Below are 24844 nucleotides of genomic sequence, written 5' to 3'. Positions count from 1 at the left end.
GTTTTAACGTGATTATGATTTCTTATGTGGCTAAGTGTGGACATTATTGTATAAATAAAGATGTGATAATTTAAAATCAGTTATTATTACTCTTTATCCCTTTCAGGAAGCCATTGATAGGATCAGTAAAGGAAATCATGTTTTTTTGTTTTCTTTTATTTTGTTTAGAGACAGAGTTTCACTTTATCACACCTAGCAGAGTGCCTTGGAGTCATATCTCGCAGCAACCTCTAACTCTTGGGCTCAAGTGATTCTCTTGCCTCAGACTCCCGAGTCAGTGGTAGGGACTACAGGTGCCCGCCACAATGCCTGGCTATTTTTTTTTTAGAGATGTGGTCTTGCTCTTGCTCAGGCAGGTCTCGAACTCATGAGCTCAGGGCATCCACCCATGTCAGCCTCCCAAAGTGCTGGAATTACAGGTGTGAGCCACCGCACCTGGCAGAAAATATGTTTTAACTATACAAACTGATAAGAGGAATTAAGAAAACATGAAATCATAACATTGGTTTGTAAATTTTCTAAAAATTTGTGTCAATGAAAAAAATATTTGTGTCAATGGCCAAGACAATTCTGCATCACCTATTATCTAGTCATTGGTATTTTTACCAGAGGAGATAATTACTATTTATTTTTAAAAGTATACAAAATTTATTGGGTGGAGATTGGTTCGGCATAGAGTTATTGCACTCAGGTATAAGTTATGTAATCAGATAACTCCTGGGATTCATTTCAGAACCAGAATCCTCAGGTAGATGAGAATGGGAAAGAGTGGGCGTTCACTAGAAATGTGAAAAGTATCATTTCTCAGGCAGGAGCACCACAAGACTTTAATATGGGAAACGCTACAGATAATACTGTTGAATTTTTTAAATAAAGTAGCAGTGTTTTAGAATCAGAAAAGAAAAACTCATCATGTAGAAAAAGATATTTAATTAATTAGAAAAAGTACAGATTTTTGTTGTTGAGACAGTCTCACTCTGTCACCCTGGGAAGAGTACCATGGTGTCATAGCTCACAGCAACCTCAAATTCTTGGGCTGGAACAATCTTCTTGCATCAGCTTCCAGAGTAGCTGGGAATATAGGTCCCTGCCACAACTCCTGGCTAGTTCTTCTATTTTTAGTAGAGACAGGATCTCATTCTTGTTAAGGCTGGTCTTGACCTCCTGAGCTCAAGCAGTTCACCCTCCTTGGCCTCCCAGAGTATTAGGATTACAGGAGTGAGCCACTGTGCCCCACCCGGATATCTTTTAATACGCTAGTCTACTACAATTAGTGAATCACATCACTTCTATTTTCAATTTAATAATCATCTTTCCAGTCTTATGTTTTCACATAAATAAGTGGTATAGAACACAAAGATGTGAAAAACATGGAAATGGCTATTAAAAATAATCCCCAAAGGATTTCTCCCTAGCAGATAGCTTAACTAAAAAGAATAGGATTTGAGTAGTTATGCTTCTTTTAATATTATGTTTTAAAGACACAATAACCATGTTTCTAAACAAGGGCACTGAAACTTAAAAATGCCATAAATTAGAATTTTTCTTTTCTTAAAATAAATTGTATGACTCAAAGAATACTTGATGGAATTGATGCAATTGTTTGTTTAAAAAGATTTAAATGAAATACTGTAAAATTTCAGTTATATTGCCAACTCTCCTAAGATTTCAGTTAATGAGCAATTTTATGTGAGATTAAGGCTAGAAAAAAATGATAAAATTATTTTGTACTATTATATGGTTTTTAAAGTTAAATATATACCTACAATATATACATATATACGTGTATACATACATCTAAATTTATCTATCTTTTGAAAATGTTCTATATATCTGAAAGTGTTATATATATACTTATACTAATTTCTGATAATTTGATTACATATGTTTTCACAAAAAGAAAAATATACATATTTTTAAAAAAACCCATAATTATGCAATTCCACTTCTGGGAAAATGACACAGTCATAATTTCACATTTTCATCCACCTAAATATAAATATAATTTCCAACTTTTCATAGAAAATTATACTTTATACCAAAAGCCATGAATATCTCAAATCGAAGATGAAAAAACAATTGATAAATGTCAACACAATGATGTTAGAATTATCCGTGAAAGATTTTAAAACAGCCATGGTAAAAACAGTTCCTCAAGCAATTACAGTCTTACTTAAAACAAACAAAAAATAGAAAGCCTCAGCAAGAAAATGTAAAGAAGAACTAAATGGAAATTTTACAACTGGAAATGCAATAATTAAAGTAAGACCTTGATGGACAGGCTCAACAGCAGAGTGGAAAGAACAGAGGCGTGAATCAATAAACTTAAAGACAGAGCAATAAAAATAACTCCATCTGAAAAACAGAGAAAAAATATACTGAAAGAAGAAAACGAGTATCAGGGACCTGTGAGCTTATAACCGAAGACTGAACATTCGTGAGATCAGAGTCCCAGGAAGCACTGAGATGGGGGTGAGGATGAAAAAGGCTATGAAGAAATGATGGCCGAAACCTTCCTGCATTTGGCAAGAGAAACACACTTATATATTTTAGAAAAACAAACAAAACCAAACGACAACAACAAACAGCGCAAATCCCAAACAGGATAAACGCAAAGAATCCTGTGCCAAGAAACATAATTAAACTTCTGGAAACAAAGACAAAGAAAAAAATTTGAAGTAAAGGACAAATAAACAAAACTTAACCCATATTTTCGAAACAACTTAGAAAGCCAGTACTAATCCTGGAGGCCAGAAAGAAGTGGCAAAATGTTTCAGGTGTTAAAAGAAACTGTCAAGCAGAACCTTATATCCAGCAAAAACATACTTCAGAAATCAAAACATTCTCAGATGAGGAAAATTAGGGGAGTTTGTTACTAGCAAATATGCCTTAAGACAAGGGGAAAATAAGTTTTCTATAATATAGTTGTAAGACCATAATGAAAGAACACTTAGAAAAGAAGAAAACAGTAAGTAAACTGCAAGTAAACAGGCTTTCCTTGTCCTTTTGAGGTTTATAAAATATGTTTGACATTTAAAGCAAAATTTGTGATACTTTCTGATGTATTCTAAATGTATTTGGAGGAAATATGTAAGGCATTTAATTATAGATGGGGATTGGGTGAAGGGAAGTAAAAGGAGGTAAGATTTCTATACTTCACTCACACTGGTAAAATGAAGTCACTATGATAAATTATACATGTACATAATGTTATGTCCATAGCAACCACTAATAATGTAGTGCAAACAGATGCAATTAAAATACCAAAGATAAATAAAAATGGATTTCTGAAAAAAAAAAAGCATTAAGTATATGGAAAGACAAGAGAAAGAAACAGGGAAAAAAACACAGAGAAAAGTAAAATCAAAAGACAAAATTGCAAACTGAAGCCTGACTTGTCAATGATTACATTAAATGTAAATTGTCTAAACATGGAAGTTGGAGATTGGTGGATTGGATTCAAAACCATAACCTAACTCTCTTTAAGAAACTTCAAATGAGATAACCAAGTTCAAAGTGAAAGGATAAAAAAATATATATCATGCAAACATTATGCAGCAAATCAAGAGTGGCTATATTAATATCAAATACAGTAAACATCAGAGCAAAGAAAATCATAGGATCCCTAAAAGGACATTACAAAATGACATGAGTCAACCCAGTAAGAAGAAATATTAGTACTAACTACGTACTTACCAAAAAACAAAGCTGCAAAATATGTGAAGCAAAAACTGACAGCACTGAAAGGAGAGACAGACAAGCCCACAGTAATAGTGGAGGCTTGAATATTCCTCTTTCAACAAGTGATTAAAACAGGACATAGAAAAACTCAAACACACCATCATCTGATGGTCTAACCAACCAGTATCTAATCGACACACAGATCACTCCATCCAACAACAGTGGAATATATATTCTTTTCAAAGGCCCGTGGAGTCTATACAAAAATATCACAGGACATAAAACGAGTATCAACAAATTTAAAATGAGTTAAATCACACAGAGTGTGCTTTCTAATGACATGGAATCAAATTAGAAATCCTTAATAGAATGATAATAGGAACGTCTCCACGCATTTGGAAACCAAACAACACATCAAGTAATCCATGATCAAAAAGGAAGTCTGAAGGGAAATAAAAAACAAATTGAGTTAAAGTGAAATATAGTATATCAAAATTTATGGGACATTGATAAAGTAGCGCTGAGAGGAATTTTATGGGCACATGAGGAAAAAGAACACATCTCAAATTAGTCATCTAGGCTCTTAGTTCAAGAATGTAGAAAAACATCATAATAAACCCAAAGCAAGCAGAAAGATTGAAATAACAAATGTAACACCTGAACCCAATGAAATTGAAAGTATAACATTAATAGAGAAAACTTAATTTAACAAAGAAGTAATTTATAAAAGGACAATAAATCTGACAATCCTCCAGCAAGACTGACAAAGAAAAAAAGGGAAAACTTACAAATTACAAATATTATAAATGAGACAAAGGATATCACTAGCAATACTGCAAACATCAAAAGAATAATAAAGGGGTAGATGGAACAACTCTACCTACATAAATTTGACATTTGAGATGAAACGGACCAATTCCTTGAAAAAACACAAGCTATCATAACACACAATTCCTCACGTACAACTGTATGTGAATCTGTACCTATCTAAAAATAAAAAAATTGATTAAGTATAAGGAACTCTCCACAAAAAATTCATTACATAAAGCCGAATTCCTTGCAATTAACTAGATACTTACATAAAAGCACCATCAAAGATGGATTTGCTTTTCCCTTGGATGAAGGGTATGAACACTGTTTGAGAATAATGATGTTGAGAGACTGTCTTGAAGAGGACGTTATGGAAATATCACAAAATCTATGCAGTTGGGAAAGACTCCAGCCCAATGGCGTGGTGTGAAAGGGTATATGATAATGGTGTAGGATAAGTCTGTGCAATGAACAGAGTTTAACTAGTAACGAGAACTACCATGTTGAGTGTAATAAGGTGCAACATAGTTATATAATCTACCTCATGTTATATAATCTACTTCTAATTTTTATAACATCCTGAAAGTAGATTCTTAAAAATGTCTACTTTCATCTATGTGACAATCATGATACAAAAAATTCAGTAGCACTCCCAAATTGCAGTTAATACTTGGTCGAATAAGGATTTTAACTTATGCCTTTACTCTCTAAATTCAATACTACATTCTAATCATGAAGAAAAGAGTAATATCTGATGTATGAACAGTAGTTGAATATGATAAAGAATAACTTATGGTCCCATAGTTTCAACATAACCACCACAGTTCCCAACCTCATACTCATGTTTAACCAGAAAGTGATAGGGGAGTGGTTTGGAGTTTCGGGGAAACTGGATGAGGAGGCTATTGCCAAGCTTATCTATTCTTTCTTTTTTAATCAGAAAAGCAAAACCTCCCAAGACATTCCCTTGTGTCTCATTATTGAAAACTCTCTCATGAGACTGTGTCGGGCTGCCAGGATGGTTACACATGATGGAAGATAGCTTTCCCAACGTCAGTAGTTAAAGTTGGAGAGGAAAGGGAGTTTCTAGCCCTGATTTTGAGCGTAGAAATTTATAAGGTAATGAAAAACAATGTGGTAGAGAAAGATAGTAATAATAAAGAGACTTAATTAGCAAAAGGAACAATTTGAGTTAGATACCCACAGAAGGACTGTGAAATATTTGCAATAGGAGAAAAGTGATTTTATAATTGCAGCATTTTACCCTTCACCTTCAGGTATCTAAAAAGAAACATGATGGAGCTGAAAACAGCCTGGCTTTTATTACAACTAATTGCTGTGCTGGTTTAAGTTTTGCTAGTAGAGGAAAGAAGTCACCTCATTTGTTCTACTGTTCACACATACATGCCACAAAAGACAGCCTAAATCTCCATTTAGAATAGAATGGGATAAATAGTTTACATAACGTGTCTTAAGTCAAGTGTCCCATGGCAGCTTGTAAAGAAAATAATGGGCAAAGGCACCAAGCAGGCATCTGCCAGGGATATTCAAAGACTCTTTCTTGTTTGTTTTACAAATATTCAGTTCCAAGCAATTAATTTGAAAGAATAATGTATATGAATAAATCTAACATAAAAGAGATGCTTTCCTCTATCAACTTAACTTTTCTGTTTTGAAGGAATCACGTCTTAGAGTTGCATCATGTCTGTGACGACAAATACAAAAATAAATATAAAAACATAAAACTGAATGCCAATAACGTTATATGCATTATTAAGTATTCATATATTGTAGACTCTAAGTAACTTGCAGATTACATTGTAACATTAAAACATATATTTTGAGAGTCAAGAAACCCATATTTAAATGTCTGCTCCAGGACTTAACAGCTGTGGAACTTAATAATATTTAACTGACAGAATTATTTAGGAGCTTAAATGAATAAATATGTAACATATCCAGTAAAAATTCATTCCCTTTTCTCTAAATACTATGAGATGAACTCTCAGATATAAAATCTCATGAAATGTCACCACAGCGTTGTTGGGGAAAGCGTGCAAGTCTAGCAAGGAGGAGACATGACTCACCAAACTGGCTTTTCCACTGATAACACAAATCTGTTTTTCTTTTCTAAATTCTTAAATAACACACAGCTTTTAAATGAAGGGGAATGTAGAGTTTGTAGAGACTCCAAGTGACAGTGGTTTAAACAAGATAGAAACCTCTCTCTCATTAATATAAAAGCCTGGAATTAAGTGGTCCAAGGCTGATGTGGTGGCCTCCTGGATTTAGGAATCCAGTCTCTTTCTATTTTGTCTCATGTTATATGTCATCATCATGAATCAAGATAGTTCACACATCACTTCTATGTTAGAATTCCAGCAAATCAAAAGAAAAAATTCAGGGAGGAGAAAGGATGAAGTTACCTGTCACTTAAGGACACCCTTGTATATTCGCACTAATTTTTTCACTGACACACCATGCCATGGGGCATTATTAGTCACACGGCTACACTTAGCTGCAAGGGAAAAAATACAATATTCACCCAGGTACTCAGGTGCCCAGAAGAAAGTTACATTACTGTGTGAGAAAGGAAAAAGAAATATGGAGGGGCGACTAATAGTTTCTGCATCTCCATCAATTGTGAACCATCATAACCATCATAATTTAGGTAAAGACAATCTGATAACAGTTTTTTTAAAAATGCTCTTCTACAATATTAACTGAGGCTTTATTGGGCTGGATTTTTCAACTTTACCCTCTCTATTGTATTGTTAATTCCTGAAGCCAAAAGTTCTCACCAAACTTGAACAGTCTCATTAATGGAGATATTTAATGACATTAATAGTGTGTGGGCATTAAGTAAAGCATAGGAACCATGCCCTTTCTCTCCTGCACGTCTTTTTTGTAATTATTTCATAGCAATACATTATTAAATATGTAATGAAATAAGAAAGTCTTAAGACAGATATAGCACTGACATATTCAAAGGAATATATTTTAAAATAGTCTCCTAGAAATGATGCCATGATTTCCTAAAAGCCTTTAAGAATTATTCTTTTGGATTGTTTTGGGACCTAGTTCCCCTGTCTTCTTATTTATAGTCATTTGTTTCTTTCCTTTATGGCCTTTCCCTTTTTTGCCTTTGCTCTTTATTCTCCAGCCAGTAATCCAATATCTTCCTAAAAAGAAAGAAAGAAAAAGAAAGGGGTTGGGGGAGGGTGGCAGTTCCAGAACCAGTGGCTGTTGGAACAAGGGTTTCTGATAGGTGGGTCATTTGAGACTGAATGGGAAATTTAATGTATAAAATTCTTTCATTCTTTCATTCATTCATCCCACAAATATTAATTGAGTATCTATCTGTCTGGCAGTTTTCTTGGTTCTGGAGATGAAATAAAGAACCAATATAGCCACACTCCACTTAACGTTTTAGTCAGTGACAGACCGCGTCCACGCTGGTGCTCCCCTAGGAGTATGATGGAGATACCCTAAACCGATACATCACTTTTTACCTTTCCTACCATATTTTTTCTGTACCTATTCTATGTTTAAATACACAAATACTTAGCATAGTGTCCCAGGTGCCTCCACTATTAAGTATAGCGACGTGCTGTGCAGGTTTGTAGCCTTGGAGCCTCAGCGTGTAGTAGGCTGTACCATCTAGGTTTGTGTACACGCACTAAGTGATGTCTGCACAACAATCAAATTGCCTACCAACTCATTTCCCAGAACATGTGTCAATTCTTAACTGACATATGACCAGAGATAGTATCTTTGCCCTTACTGAACTTCAGTCCAATGAAGGGCAGGTATTAATTTGAGAAATACTGTACACAGAGATGTCAACTTAGAAGTGATCAGTATGGCAAAGAGATATATGGGGAGATGTGTAGGGTCAGGCAAGGATGCATTGAGGAAGTGATGCTGCCATTAAAATGTGGAGGAGAAATTAGAATTAACTAGGTGAAGACAGCGAGAATGAAAGGGGCTGGAAAGGTGCTTCAGTTAGAGAGGGGAGCATATACAAGCGATCTGGGTTGATTAACGCAGACTAATGTTCCTGGAATCCAGCAGAAGAGGGAAAAGAGTGACATTAAACTGGAGAGAAAGTGAAGGGTCAGCTCACGGAGCTCTATGGCTCATGTTAAGATTTTTTTAAAAATCCACGCAAGTGGCATCCACTGAAGTTCGTGAGCAGAAGAATTATATGCTGAAATCTTTCTTTTTAAAGCAATTTCTCAGTCTATGAATTTAAGATAGTAGAGGTTGTGAAAGAACCCATGATGGGGGACCAACTGGGAATTCACGATGGTAGTTTAGGCAAGAGAAAAAGTAGTGGTGGACTAAAGTGTTAGAACTGAAGAGAAGTAAGCACTATTTAGTAAGTAAAATTGATATGGCATAGTATGGATCGAATTAGTAGAGTGAAGGTGTCGAAGGTATTAGGGAGACTCTATATTTGTGCTTTTTAAACTGGACTGGTGATGATGCATTTCTTGAGTAAGAGAATATTGAAAGACTGGGGCTTAAAGGAAAACCACTTTTGGACTATATCTTAAGAATTAATGAGATAACTTGTAGAGGGATATTTATCAAGAAATGATAAATAAATTATAAATAAATGATAAAAATCAAGAGCCAAATAAATAAATGATAAAACTGAAGAGCCAAAACGTGATAAATTTGAAACTTTATTTTCTATGTCACAGAATGAAGAGATTGCAAAGGATTTTAAGAAAAAAAAAACTAAGGGGGGGAGAGGAAAACTAGGAAAAGATGACATGAAAAAAAATCCACTGGTTCATTGGGAGAGACTTAAACATAGTTGCTGTATCTTTGTTGTTTGCTACCTAAGGCCCTAATTTTATAGGTCTACCCAGCTCACATCTGGGGAAACATTTCTTAGAAGTTGAATTTTACTTTTCAGTGATTTCTTTTGCTTATTTCCTATGTCTTAATTTGGGTTACTGTGCAGCATAACTCATGAATTCTAAAGACGACTTACAATTTTCAAACTATTTATCTACTGTATTTTTTATCTTATTACTTATATGGTACAAAACCTGCTTTCGGTACTGAGGCTAACAGGATGGCATGATGACTTTTAGAAAATGAACATGTTTTTGGTACAGAAATTTTTCAGTCTTCCACTTTCCAAAAGGTTATTGATGATTTGAAGTTTATTTCTATCAGAAGTAGATTCTCTAATTTCTTCTAATTATCTTGTTATGAATAACAGTCATGAAGAAACATTGTTAACTATCTCATATGTTCCTTGTTTTTCTGGATTTTTTAAAAATCATCTTTATAGTCAACGATCTACTACAGATGTGCAACCTTTTTTCTTTTCTGCTGTACCTTTGAAGCACAAAAGTTGTCTTGGGTCACACAGTAAATACACAAACACTAATGAAAGCTGTCATTTAATATTTTATAAGTCCAATGAAAACATGCAATGGGGAAAATAATCCTTATTTAACAAATAATGCTGAGAGAACTGGTTATCCACATGTAGAAGACTGAAACTGGACCCGCACCTCTCACCCTTGACAAAAATTGATTCTCATTGGATAAAAGATTTAAATTTAAGACAGAAATCAATAAAAATTTTAGAAGAGAGTGTGGGAAAAACACTTGAAGATATTGGCCTGGGAAAAACTTTCTGAGGAAGACCCCTTAGCAACTGCAGCAATACCAAAAATAAATAACTGAGACTTGATCAAGCTAAAAAGCTTTCACCCAGCTAAAAGTATCAAAAACAGAGCAAACAGACAGCCCTCAGAATGGGAGAATAGTTTTGCATGTTATGAATCTGACAAAGGCCTGATAACAAAGGCCTGATAAATCTACTTCTGATAGAAATAAACTTCAAAGAATCTACAGAGAACTCAAATTAAACAGTAAGTACAAACAACCCTCTCTACAAGTAGGCAAGAGATTTGAACAGAAACGTTTCCGAGGATGACAGATGAATGGCCAACACCCACATGAAAAAATGCTCATTGATTTTAATCATCAGAGAAATGCAAATCAAAATCACTGTAAGATCTCACCTAATCCCAGCAAGATTAATTCACATCACAAAGTCCCTCAACACCAGATGCTGGCGTGGATGTGGAGAGAAGGGAACACTTCTACACTGCTGGTGGGATTACAATTAATATAGCTTTTTTAGAGAGAAGTATGGAGAATCCTCAAAGATCTAAAAGTAGATCTTCCATTTGACCCGCAATCCCATTACCAGGTATTTATCCAGAAGAACAAAAAACATCTTCCCACAAAGACATTTGCACTAAAATGTTTATTGTGGCTCAATTCATAATTGCCAAGTCGTGGAAGCAACCAAGTGCCCATCAATTCATGAATGGATCAAAAAACTGTGTTATATGTATACCATGGAATATTATTCAGCCATTAAAAAAGATGGAGATTTTACATCTTTAACATTTATCTGGATGGAGGTGAAATACATTCTTGTTAGGAAAGTATCGCAAGAATGGAAAAGTAAATATCCAATGTACTCCATACTAGCATGAAATCAATATATAAACATTAGTATGTACTCCATACTAATATGAAATCAATATATAAACAATATATATGTTCCTAAGAAGAATAAACACTATTATAGTTCAGTTTGGGAGTAGAGGGGAGCAGGAGTGGGGAGGAAGGAGGATGTATGGCGGAAGGAGGGAGGGCAGGAGGCGGGATCTCACCTACTGTGCACATTGTGAGGGTGTATAGCATACCCCCTGGGTGAGGGGCCCTTCTACAAATGGAACTTTACTCTGGAAGTGAGAACAACGTCACCTAAAAATTGTACCCTCACATTAATTTGAAGAAAGTTAAAATAATAAATACATAAAAGAAAAAAAGGTCCAGGCATACTTTTTATAACTTCTGAAACCACAGGTAAGCAAAAGAAGTCTTCACAAAATCAGCATGTTGCTATGGGCCACAGGTTGGAGACCCTGAGTCCTCTGAAGAAACAGGTAATAAAATCAGAGGCTCCACTTGAAAGCAGTTGTTTGCAGGCAGCATTCAAAATCACCACACTGTCTTGGCTGTGCAGAAGCTTTTTAGTTTGATCAAGTCCCAGTAGTGTATTTTTGAAGCTGCTTCAATTGACCGGGGGGTCCTCCTCATAAAATACTCACCCAGCCCGATTTCTTCAAGGGTTTTCCCTGCACTCTCCTCTAGTATTTTTATAGTTTCATGTCTTAAGTTTAAATCTTTGATCTAGTGAGAGTCTATCTTAGTTAATGGTGAAAGGTGTGGGTCCACTTTCAGTCTTCTACAGGTTGCCAGCCAGTTCACCCAGCACCATTTGTTAAATAGGGAATCTTTCCCCCACTGAATGTTTTTAATTGGCTTGTCAAAGATTAAACAACAGTAAGTAGCTGGATTCATCTCTTGGTTCTCTATTCTGTTCCTGACATCTACTTCTCTGTTTTTGTGCCAATACCATGCTGTTTTGATCACTATTGATTTGTAGTATAGTCCGAGGTCTGGTAGCGTAATTCCTCCTGCTTTGTTTTTATTTCTGAGTAATCTCTTCAAACAGCCCTCAGAATGAGAGAAGATATTTGCAGGTTATGTCTCTGACAAAGGTTTAATAACCAGAATCCACAGAGAACTCAAACGCATTGCAAGAATAGAACAAGGGATCTCATCGCAGGCTGGGCAAGGGATTTGAAGAGAAACTTCTCTGAAGAAGACAGGCGCAAGGCCTTCAGACATATGAAAAAATGCTCAGCATCTTTAATCATCAGAGAAATGCAAATCAAAACTACTTTGAGATACCATCTAACTCCAGTGAGACTAGCCTATATCACAAAATCCCGAGACCAGAGATGTTGGCATGGATGTGGAGAAAAGGGAACACTTTTGCACTGCTGGTGGGAATACAAATTAATACATTCCTTTTGGAAAGAGATATGGAGAACACTTAGAGATCTAAAAATAGATCTGCCATTCAATCCTGTAATCCCTCTACTGGGCATATACCCAGAACACCAAAAAGCACATCATAACAAAGATATTTGTATCAAAATGTTTATTGCAGCTCAATTCATAATTGCTAAGTCATGGAAGAAGCCCAAGTGCCCATCGATCCACGAATGGATTAATAAATTGTGGTACATGTACACCATGGAATATTATGTAGCCTTAAAGAAAGATGGAGACTTTACCTCTTTCATGTTTATATGGATGGAGCTGGAACATATTCTTCTTAGTAAAGTATCTCAAGAATGGAAGAGAAAGCACCCAATGTACTCAGCCCTACTATGAAACTAATTTAGGGTTTTCACATGAAAGCTATAACCCAGTTACAACCTAAGAATAGGGGGAAGGGGGAAAGGGAGGGGAGGGAGGGGAGAGGTGGGTAGAGGGAAGGGGATTGGTGGGATTACACCAGCGGTGCATCTTACAAGGGTATATGTGAAACTTGGTAAACGATCTGTGAACCTAGTGAATGATGCCCCATGATCATATCAATGTACACAGCTATGATTTAATAAAAAAAATAAAAAAATAAACAAAAAAACAAAATCACCACACTGTCATCCCCTGCAAGGGTGATCCAAGCTAACCCCAGAAAAGGAAAGAAAGGCCACAAGATGTTTTAGTTTGGGATAAATAAAACTGAAGGGAACATTTATTTACATGGAGTGAGAAAAATCTATAAATTCACAAGTAATTAGTAAAATATATTCTTAATATTAGCTTAACATAAGTTAAGCCACATGGGACCAAAAACTATGACAATGAATCGAAATGCCTTATAATATAAAAAATTGTAGAGAACCAACAATATAGCTCTGTTAATGGCTACTTAACTGTATTCAGAAATAATTATTATCTTTCCCAAACAGCTAGTATATCAACTGTTAAACAATTTATTTGGTTTTTGTTTGTTTGTTTTTATTGGATGACTGTACTAAGGGTACACTCCTATTTAATTCAATGATTTGTAACTGAGGTGACTACAGTCATTACGTCTGATCTACCCCAATCAGCCATCATTATTCCTTGACTGTTATCATGGGTAGAAATATAGCATAAAAGATATGTCATTTATATCCACCTTATTCTCATTGATCCATTCTCATAAGGGGCACAAACTACATGAATAATTGAATCCAGAAATAAATCTTCAAGTTGCATTTAATTTGTCTCTACTCATCTCAAATCGTTCATCAGAAATATGAAACAAATAAGAAGCTTGTGGGAGACTCATGACACTCAAATGACTTCCTCTTTCTTTGAAAGGAAAGCTAGAAACAAATGCCAATAAAAGTGAAATAAAACTTGATTTATGAGTAATTTTAATTCCCAAGATAATTTTCATACACAACATGCAGCACATGTACTCAATGCAAGTTCCTACGTTGACCGTATGTGTGTTGACCAGTTCGTTACAGTCCCTTGGGTGGTCAACTTACAGAGGTTCTACTTGTTTTCTTGCCATAGAATTATGGAATATTGAAGTTGTAAGGGACCTTGGAGATAATATTTTCTAGCTTCTTCCTGGTACATGATGAAATTCCTTCCTCACTAAGGAAAATGAGCTTCCATGAAGCAACTGATGGCTGATTTAGTAAAATAATCTCATTCTTTTTCCTGCACCATCAAGAACTAATTCTGCTCTGCCATGATGAGACTTTCCAGGAAAAGACAAGGAAAGACAATATGTGGCCTTTGGAAAGAGTGGTAAGATCTCCGGCATTTTTGAATAGCAGATTTTTCCCTTAATAACAAAAATAAATGTAAACCTGGAATTACATGGCTGTTAAAAGTCAGTAATGGAGTTTATTAACACAGTCCACACCGAGGTAGAACATGAAGAAAAGTTAACAGCACAAATTTTAGATTTTTCTAGTATCTTGTACTTCTAAGAATTCATCAATTTCTTAAGCCTTGGATTCATTTATTCAATTTCATAAAATAAGTAGCAATATATTTTAAGGGGGCACTTTTCATTTCTTTATAATTCTATCCTATTGTTCTTCACTTACTTATTCAAATTAGCATTAGAAAAAAGGCCTATCCCCTAAGCATTCTCCACTTTTTAAAGCAGTAATTATAAGCTGTAGCCCATGTAGCAGGAACTGTCTAAGAGGTGCTGAGCATGCCAAGATGAGAGATACAAGGCCTATGCCTTCCAGAGCAGAGAAGGGGGAAGGAAATAGCACAATGTGCTCTGAAAGAGAGGGCAGAACCTAGGAATCACACAGTTGAGAAGACCTGGAGGGGATGACATAGTAGTGGCGGATTCTGCAAAAGATTTGGGGCCCTGCAGCCTGGATACCATCCAGTGGGGTTTGAATCTTCCTATCCAGTGAGCTCCTAGAAATACGTAGCAAGGGAGTGTCTCAGTAACACTGGTGCATGTGAAGCTTAGAGACTACATGCATTTGGACTTCTTATCAATAGGAGCTGATGAAAAGAAGAAGGAAGGTTTCCATCAACCTTTTGAGGGACACAGGACCTGAAAAAAATTACCAAAAGCCCAGGGAGTTCCCAGTATCTCTCAGTGGGAATAATCTCCTGAAAAATTCGGAATGGATACAACTGCTAACACTTAAGTTTTAACTCAATGAAGTTTACCTTTTAGGGAAATATTAACAGAGAGAAGCATGCTGGGAAATAACTCACCAAGAAAGAGTTTGCAAAGTCCCTACCTTCTTTCACCCCAACCGCGTCTGGCTTCCTATTATATAGGTAGCAAACCAAAGATTAAATAAAATATACAATATAGTAATAAAAACAGAAATGAAGTAACCTAAAACGAAGATGAAATAATATTTCAATATGTATTGTAGCAGCCCGTATAGCCTATGGCTAGGAGAAGGGAGAGTTATAAGAAATAGCTGTATAGCTCAATAATGGAACACCTTGGTGGAAAGGGCATGGAGAGGGATTTAGCTCTCCTAACAAGCATGAGAGCTCGCAAGATGAGAGCAGTGGTGAATTGGCAGTCTCTACACCTGTGGTGTTGAGAGGCATGAGATCAGCCTTATATTAGGCTGGAGGAGAAGGCAGTCGGGAGCATGCACATTCTATCACAGACCTGCTTACTCTGACTCTCTCCTCTTCCGCCTGCAGACCGCCAGCACGGGTCTCTCTGCTGAAGATTACCAAGCTCTGCTAAAGACTGAGATCTATCTATTCTAGAAGACTGCTTTACTCTCTCTAAGACTCTCTCTCTCCAGCTAAAGTAGATAGCCCTCAGGCACCTAACAGACCTGAGGAAGGTAAGTTAGCGGTCCGCATCTGGAACCTAGTTAAGCCGCACTGAGGCCCTGACAATGTATAAAGTAAAATACCCAAAATAATAAATATTTGTACACAGAAGAATTTTTTAACTAATAAGCGTAACTAAGATGATTTGGTACCATATGAATGGGATCCTAATATTCTGATAATTGCTGTATTATTTTAGCAATTTTGTTTCTATATTGTATGTAGTTGTTCCTATCCAAATTTATTGTTGCCCCAAGAGACTTTTGTAAATAAGATGAAAATCTCAAGGGTTTTAATTATCTTAGCTAAATAGGATATACTAGTATTTCTAATGCTACTACTTGAATGCTAATTCTAATCCCAAATTAGATTTTGTATTTCTTTCATCTCTTATAGATACTTTTTAACTAATGCTCTGCAAATTGCACCTTTATGAGGCTATATGCTGGAATTTAGTATTTACCCTTCAAAGATGAAATGATTTAGGAAGAAGTTAGATAATTAAGCTGGTTCAGATAAGGTGTTTTAAAACTTAATTGAAATAATTAAAAAGTAAAATAAGAAAACCAGATTTCTTGCTATTTATTTTCTTAATTCACGTTTTGCTTTATGCCCAATATCTTTTAAATGATGGTAGAAAGTCTCTTATTACAAACTTAAGGATTACTGAAAAATAAGACCCACAGATTTCTCATTACTAATTCCTTCCTCAAATTCACACAGTGTTCATGCTAGAATATGTGCAATAGCTCTTAAATGATTAGGAGGAGGATTTTATTACTAATTTTTAGGATTACTGAAATCACATCACATCTGCCATTAAAATTTAGTGAAGAACACAAATAGTTCTTACAATATACCATTTCAGCTAAGTAGGTGGAATATTAAAAAAATTCCAATCTGCTGGTATATGTTCTTACAAATACACAGTAACTATGGTGAATAAAATTACAATGTGCACTGTGTTTTGAATGGAGATGTTCAGTGGACCACTGGAAAACTATTCAGATTTTCCAATGAAGTGACAGAGTTGCACACAAAAGAAACAATTACTGTAATGTTCTATATCGGAAAGGAAAGGCACAACTTTCTACACAATTATTTAAATGTATAATCTAAGTGGGAGCAAAGCCAAATATCATAAGGAAAAGCCAAAAGCCTCCAAGAACCCAGTGCGGCCTCCTTGTTTGTTAGCCAAACAAAACTAAAACATGCCATGGAAATGCTTCTGCGGCTGCTTCCTCATCCAGGATGGAGTCTGCCTCTCCCCCCACTCCATGATTTACAGATTCTTTGTGCGGTCCAGACGCTAGCAGGTTTAGATGAACTCCATGTCATACTTGGTCCACGATCCTAGAGAAAACGACTAACTGCAGTCCTCCCAGTTGTCCTATGGCTTAGTCTGGTCTGAGATCCTGTCTCACTATTTCTTTGTTACAATCCTACAAAACACTTCCAGTTCCCCTCATGACAGTAGCAAAACCTCTAGACCTATCTTAAATTGTACGAATTATGAATTAAGCTTCGTCTGTTAATATCTCTCCTTGCCCCCTCCCACCCCCCCGCCAAGAATGGCTATTACCAAGTTAGAATAATTCTATCATTCAGTATGAAGACCTTGGGCTTAAAATAGCTCTTTCCTGATGGTAAAATTTGAATCAAGCTATAACTTCCCAATATTTTTCTCTTTGCTGGGCCACACCAGAGCTTGGTAGGGGAGAAATTCTAATATACAGCCATAAACCCTCTTTGTCTCTTACTTAAGACACTGTGGGTAAAAGGGAAACATGGTATTTTCTAGTTATCTAAAAACTACACAAAAACTGTTTTTATGACATCAAGCTGTAGAAAAAAATCATGACTTGCATATGATAGTATTGTGAAAAAATTTCCAGGAGTCATAAATTACATTTAATTTTCAACACATACGAAGAACCCTCCACACACACGTCTGCACAACTCAAAAATGTATTTGGGGACTACTATACTTCAGTACTGGCTGAACACTAATAATGCAATATGTTGCCTTTATTAATCTTTTTGTTATGAATAGAATTTTTAGGTAGAAGATAAGGTAGACTTATCACCAGAAAATGAAACAATGTGTTTTTCAAGCTATTACTTTTGTACTTGCTTTGCAATGCAATACAGACGTTTTGTCAAATGTCCTCAGAGTCCCCAGTTTGACAAATGGTATTTTCCTCCCAGTCCTTTTCCAAGACATTTTTACCTTTTCCTTTGTTCTAAAACATGTCATTCATAAAAGAGAACTCTAATAGAAAAATGTGACACACAAAATAAATAACAAAGCCTCCAATTCCAAACTAGTTTAAACATATAAGGCTTCAGGACAACGTGTCACGGTATCATTGATAGTTTCATTATAAATCTTATAGGAAATTTTATGGTAAACTTGAAGATCACACAGCTCAATGCAACAACCTTTTTCTCCACTTCTACTCCCTTCTACCCTCTACCCCCCTCCCAAGACAAGGCAATTAGGCAAGGTTTAATTATCAAGTAACTATAAAAGAAGTGACATTTATTTCAATCTGAAAACTTGATGGAATAAGCATATGAAGGATAAAAATTCTACATTAGGCAATCTTTCTCTGTATTGAAAGTGAGTTGGGTAACAATAAAAAAAAATACATTAGACTAATGGCTTCACATTAATCAAAATGTAATCATTACATTCTAAATGAACAATAGCTGGGCAGTCACAGGAAAAAATCCCAAACAAGGATCCTTTGAGAAGACTAGAAATTCCTCTCCAGGTCATCATAGCTGAATAATACTCTGTCATAGCAGAGAAACAACCTTGGGCTTGATGATACTTTTTCACATACTTTCTAGGAAATTCTAGCCTTTTTGGTGTTCATACTAAACAGTGCTAACAGAAAACAATAATTTTCACTGTCAGATAACAGAAATAAATGAATCGTAGAAAAACATACACTGAACTTGAAAATGTCCACCTGCAAATGACAGTTTCTAGATTTAGACACACTCCTTTTGGGGTGATATTTTGGATTGTCTTCTTTATGTCAAAGCATCAGAAAGATGATCTGACTTTCATTTTATTTTGTGTTTTCCATATCTGTGTAAGGAGGAAATTAATTTCTTAGAAGTTCTCTCTGATCCCTCTCTTTTTCTTCTGCAATAGCTTTAAAATGAGCCCATCACAATGGCTCTGTTGTAAAAAATAAGCGGCCTCCCATGGTCATTATCTAGAATGACTTGACCTAAGCAAAGTAATTTGTCTACATCTTTGCATCACAGAAGTTGACTCTTTCCCTTCCTATTGATTGGTAATTCGGTAATTCATTTTTATTCAATCATCATCCAGAGTTTAGAACAAACCATGAACTCTCTTATCGTTCATTAGCTCATTATGATTAACTTCACAGAAAGACCTACTTACCTGGCACAAACTCTCTCCTGCATCTGCCACTTTAAATTGGCATTCCACTGCCTTTGCTGTTGGATAGTATTTAACCTTGGTTGTGGCCTGAACAATTCCATCACAGTAGACATCGACATTGACGGAGCCAGCAGGAAAATCTTACAAAATAAAACAAAGGAGAGTTAGAAGCTGAGTGCATCATGCATATTTATACTATCACATCTTTCAGAGAATATGAAAAAAACCATTAAGAATTCATAACAATTTTACTAACCTCTGGCACTTAAAATGTTTTTCTTATCCTTAGTAGTTAGAAACCCCAAAATGGAATGTACAATTTGGACTTGTTTTAAAGAAACTTAAAAGATAAAAACGTGTTAAAATTATAATAAAAGCAAAGCACTGAATCTTGTCTCCCTACTTTTACTAATATCTTTACATTGTGCTTAAGAATGTAGGAAAGGAATGCCATTCATCAAAAGCTAGGTGTTTGTTATTAATCTAATGAAGAATAAACCTGATGGGGACCTATGAAATGTTCTCAATTATAGAAAAATACCCTGAGAGAATAGTTGTGTGGGAAGATTGGTCTCCAACACGGAAGGATCACAAAGGGTCCTCAGAAAGTGATCAACTAAGCAAAAATCATGGTATCACATGGTATTTCGATAAAGTGGTTGACAGGCTAAACAGAAGGACAAAATGAGTTGTCAGATGAATAAATTATGGTTGACTTTAATGTTCTAAAAAAAAAAAAAAGACAAAATTCCAATTAATTATAGGTAAGTTTCTTGAAATTGTATTTGAAAACAGAAAAGAGGACTGAAATTACAAAACTTGTGTTCAACTTATTAGCATGAAAAACTCTGGGAAAGGCAAGGTTTAATCCCCAATGCCTAAGTACTATTTACAACATACATTCATCCAAAACCTTTTGGAGATAAAAATCATTCAAGGTGATTGACATAATGCATTGTGAATTCTGTTGCAATAGACAAACAGATTTAAAGTTATGCAAGAATTTAGGGCTTTCCATAAAATAATGATAAATAAAAACTTTAATAAAAGGTTATTATTTAGTAGAAGAAAAGCCAACAAAGTTTAGCTCTTTAAAATCATTTGTAGGACAAATCTTAAAATCTTATACTCTGTCATAGAGATATTCACCAAATTATCCAAGAAAATTCACCCAAATATCTGGGGTTTGAACCAAATCTGCAAATAGAAGAGCTTTGAGAATTTGGTTAAGTATTAATTTTACTTTACCTCATGAAGTTGGTAAAGAATCATTTATCATATTGCTCAGGGAAACTTAAAGGCAAAACTAAAGCAATCTCAACCTTAAGTAGGTCAAGGAGCTGAAATGTCCCATTCCTATGTTGCTTAACTATTCACCTAACCTGTATTATAAAGATGTAGGCATATAGAAGTTATTTCTTCCAAAAGATGTATCCGTCCAATGGAGAATATAAAAGAAACCACAATAAAAATGGCACTTTGTCAAGCACATCTCACCAGCTAAAGCTGTGTGTACCTGGTGAAGAGGGTTCTAGGGTCACTGGGGTCAAATGAAATTGATTTCAGTAGATTTCATAAAGATGATTTTGAAAATCTAAATGTTTATTTTATTGTGGCAAGTCATAAAAGTGACTTTGAAAGAAGATATTAATTTTGTTTATCTGAAAATAGATTAAGAATTTAACCATGAGGAGTTAATCTTCTGAAAGCAAGTCAGGCAATGAATCATGAGATATATATGGTGAGAAGATATGTTTGGAAATTCTTTGATATAGAATACTTAAAATAGTCTACTTTCTTTAGAATCTTACGTGAAAATGAGCTTATTTATTTCTGATACATTGAGTCATTAGTTGACTCAAAACTTTGCAGTGATAACGTATTGATGTTCGAGTAATCCTCCACAGAGCTGTCCTTTGAAGTACCGTATTTTCATATCTGTGGAGTGGCAGTTATTAAATCAAGACTTAATTACTGTTCCCACCTATATATTAGAGAGGACTCATGAAGGATGAATTCTTCCGGTTGAGAGGTCCTTTTCAATAATATATTATTGAATTGGCCTTTTCATGAGTACTGCTTGAGCATTATTTTACTTTGTTCATTATAATGACAGTTTACAGTACTTTAGTAAAAATTTTAAAAATTAATTTAGGGACTCAAATAGAAGAGAGTAAAATTAAATTGTTCTGTTTCCCATTTAGACTAAAGTGGTCGAGTGACATGTAACACAGGAAGTGCACATAAATTCAGCTCAGAATCAACAAATGGACGAGGAAAAAGGCATACAATGGTGGAAGGGGACAATGCAATGCCTTGCCCCCATTGAAAGTAGATACACAATCAAGTATAATCACACCGAAGCAATGATAAAAATGAATTCCATTTGAATTTCCAACCTCAAATGTTAAGCATTCAAAAGTCTTTGTCAAGTTCCATTTCTTTGTGATTTAAGGTGTCAACCCTTTCAGGTGAAGTGAAAACTGAAGTAATTTATGAAAAAGAGAATCCAAACACATTTCTGAATAGTCAAGATATTTCCCTAAGTCCATACAAGTAGGTATTTCACCAATCCACAAATATTAGAGCTTTTTTTGCTTATGTGTTTCTATTGTCTGAGAAGCTGTGTCCATTATGAACCAATTTCGCTCCTTCCCATATGATAAACATGAAATGCTTCCATGAGAACTGAAATCAACCTGGCTATGTTTTGATTAGAAGATTATCATTAAAGACAAATAACTTCAAAATCTTGGTCATGCTTAAAAATTAGTTTCCACTTAAAATATTTTAAATTATTTTTTCCTGAATTATAATATATAGAAAAATATGTTATCAATTGTTGTTACTTTCCTAAGCAGGTTCAGCATAATATTTGGTGTATCCTGAGGCATTTTTCATGATTTTATACCGTTTGACTGAAATATAAAGTTATAATTTACAATATCCAGGGCACAGTTTCTTAATGAAAAAAGAGATTCTATGTCTTTGTGGATATATTATACATTACCTTCAACTTTTAATTGGTTGCCCCCCTGCTGCACTAAATTTCTTTTCTGACTGTGCTATAGGTACAAGAGAAATACCCTCTTATTTCTGCTTAAAAATTACTCAAAAATTCTAGTTTAAATCCTTTACATATATTTTTGCAAGTTTTCACATAAGCTGGAAGTATTAGTACATAAAATTCCTTTATCATCAAACAGTCCCTGTCAAGAGACAAAACTATGGATGCTATTAGGAAGGTGGGTTTTCTAGAATATAGAGTGACTATAGGTCTATCGAGTTATTGAGCTAAGAGAAAAGGGGAGCTGGCAAAACTAGAGGATATTTTCTCAAATAAAAATGTCAGGTTAATATGTGGAATAGTGTCAGAAGGGAAAGGAGCTACTCAGAAAAAGAGCACCAGAGGATTTCCTCACTGCTCAGCATAACTGTACTTTAACATAACTTTTGTGTTTCTCTATATCATTACCAAGTGAAAATACCTGCACTGTTAACTTTCTTTTATGGAAGGTCAATAATTAATGAGTCAATTTCTTTAAGATGTAGATCTATTCAGATCATCCATTCACTGTGTGAGCCTTATTCAGATCATCCATTCATTGTGTGAGCCTTTCAATGGATGGTCCATTTGTCTAAGTTATCAAATTATAGGCAAAACTTGTTCATAACCCTCTTATTATCTTTCTCATGTTCACAAACCAGCCGTAATGACCTCTATTTTACTCCTGACATTGATAACCAATGTGTTCTCTATTTCTTGGTTAGGCAGGCTAGAATTTTATCAATTTTGCTGATCTTTTAAAAGAACCACCTGTGGGTTTTACTGAATTTCTCCTATTTTCCACTTCATTTTATTTTCCGCTCTAATTTTTATTATTTATTTTTGTCTGCTTGTTTACACTTAAATTGCTCATCTTTCTCTGGTGTCTTATGATACAGGCAGGGGTTATTAAATTTTAGATATTTTTCTTTTCACAAGGCTTTTCAATAAAATTTTTCTGTAAGAGTGGTTTTACCTGAATCCCACAAACTTTGTCATGTTGTATAATCATCGATTGCAACTTATGGTTAAGAAGTGTGTTTTCTAATAACTAAATGAGGATTTTCAAACTCTTTCTGTTACTGACATACATTTCAATTTTACTGTGGCCTGAGAATATGCTTTGCATGATTTCTCTTCTTTTACACTAATAAATGTGTAGTTTTTAAGTAGCAGCACATGATTTAATCTTGGTGAACATTCCAAGTGTATTTCAGAAGCACATTCTAATACTGTTGAATGGAGTATTTTATAATGTCAATTAAATCAAATTAATTAATAATGCTGTTCATGAAAACTATAAAAAAGGATGCCAAAAAATGTATACACACTTTAAGAAAGGTATAAAGGCATTAAAATTCTCATACTCAATATATACCATTTGTTAATTTGTATATTGTTTCTTGTATCCCTTGTAAACGCAGAAGTCAAATGTAACTTGGGTATTAACATTTGAATATAGTATTTTTCCTTTCTTAAAATGTGCATACATTTTTTGGCACTCTCTGTACTAACTGATATTCTGTCTATTAGATCTACCAATTACTGGAAGGAGGAATATTCAAATCTTCCTGTAGATCCTGGACTTGTCTATTCTCCTTTCAATTTGATCAGCTTTTGCTTCACATATTTTGATACTCTGTTGTCAAAGTGCATGCATGTTTAAAATTGTTCTGTTTTCTTAGAAAATCTACCTTTATCATTACATAATTCCCCTCTTTATACATGGTAATTTTTCTTACCCTGAAGTCCACATTCTATGAAATTGTTACAACAATCCAGTTTTTGTTCTTAGTTAGTATGGCATCAGCTCACTCTCTCCCATTTACTTTTAATTTATCTGTGTCTTTATATTAAACTGAGTTCTTGATAGATGACTTGAAGTTGGGTCTTGTTTGTTAGCTACTTTGGCAAGCTCTGACTTTTAACTGGTGCTCTTAGAATCACTAAATTCAAGTAGTGAATATTTGGCTTCAAGTAAATGATTGAGTTACTGCCTACTAAGGTTGTAACTTTTTTATTCCATACTTGTATGATTTGTTCCTCCTCCCTACCCTGTTTTTTTCTGCTCTCCTGGTTTATTTGAGCATTTTGTAATTCCATTTTCTTTTCTCTTAGCCTATCAGTTGTATCTTAAAACTAAACTAAACAAATGGCTGTCCTTAGACTTTTTAACAAATCTAAGCCCACCCTCAAATGGCATTATACCACTTTGCATGTACTTCAGGCTCCTTGTAATAGAGTGTTCCCAGTTCTCACCTGCTACCCCTCGAGATACTACTCTCATTCATTCCCCTTATCCACACGCTATCAGCACCCAATACGTTGTTGCTATGTTCACTCTGGACACACATTTATCATTTAGATCAATTAAGAATAAAGAAAACAAACAACTTCATTTTTACCTACATTTATTCTTTCCCAGGTGTTCTTCCTCTTAATGCAGTGCTAAGTTTCTGACCTGTGTCACTCCCCTTTGTTCCTAAGAACTTCTTTTAAAATTTCTTGCAGGGAAGTTCTTCTAGCAATGAATTCCTTCCTTTTTAAAAAAGTTGTCTGAGAAAAATGTTTACTTCTCTTTTGTAGTGTCATTTCACTGAATATCGTATGTGAAGTTGGGGGGTTGTTGTTTGTTT

The 24844-nt window shown here is 34.8% G+C and overlaps 1 protein-coding gene across 3 annotated transcripts in view; it reads right to left on the bottom strand.

Annotated features, from left to right (window-relative positions):
• BANK1 (B cell scaffold protein with ankyrin repeats 1) overlaps positions 1–24844 on the bottom strand; it is a 282885-nt gene that overhangs the window by 169887 nt on the left and 88154 nt on the right. For all 3 annotated transcript variants that reach the window (XM_053557383.1, XM_053557456.1, XM_053557534.1), the window contains exon 5: positions 19163–19302. In XM_053557383.1, the coding sequence (XP_053413358.1) occupies positions 19163–19302 (140 nt within the window). The remainder of the gene's footprint in view (positions 1–19162; positions 19303–24844) is intronic.

This window comes from Nycticebus coucang, chromosome 1 (assembly GCF_027406575.1).
Source record: "Nycticebus coucang isolate mNycCou1 chromosome 1, mNycCou1.pri, whole genome shotgun sequence".
In the NCBI taxonomy this organism is placed as follows: domain Eukaryota; kingdom Metazoa; phylum Chordata; class Mammalia; order Primates; family Lorisidae; genus Nycticebus; species Nycticebus coucang.
Note: the sequence above shows the minus strand (reverse complement) of the source record. Positions and strands in the feature narration are given on the sequence as shown.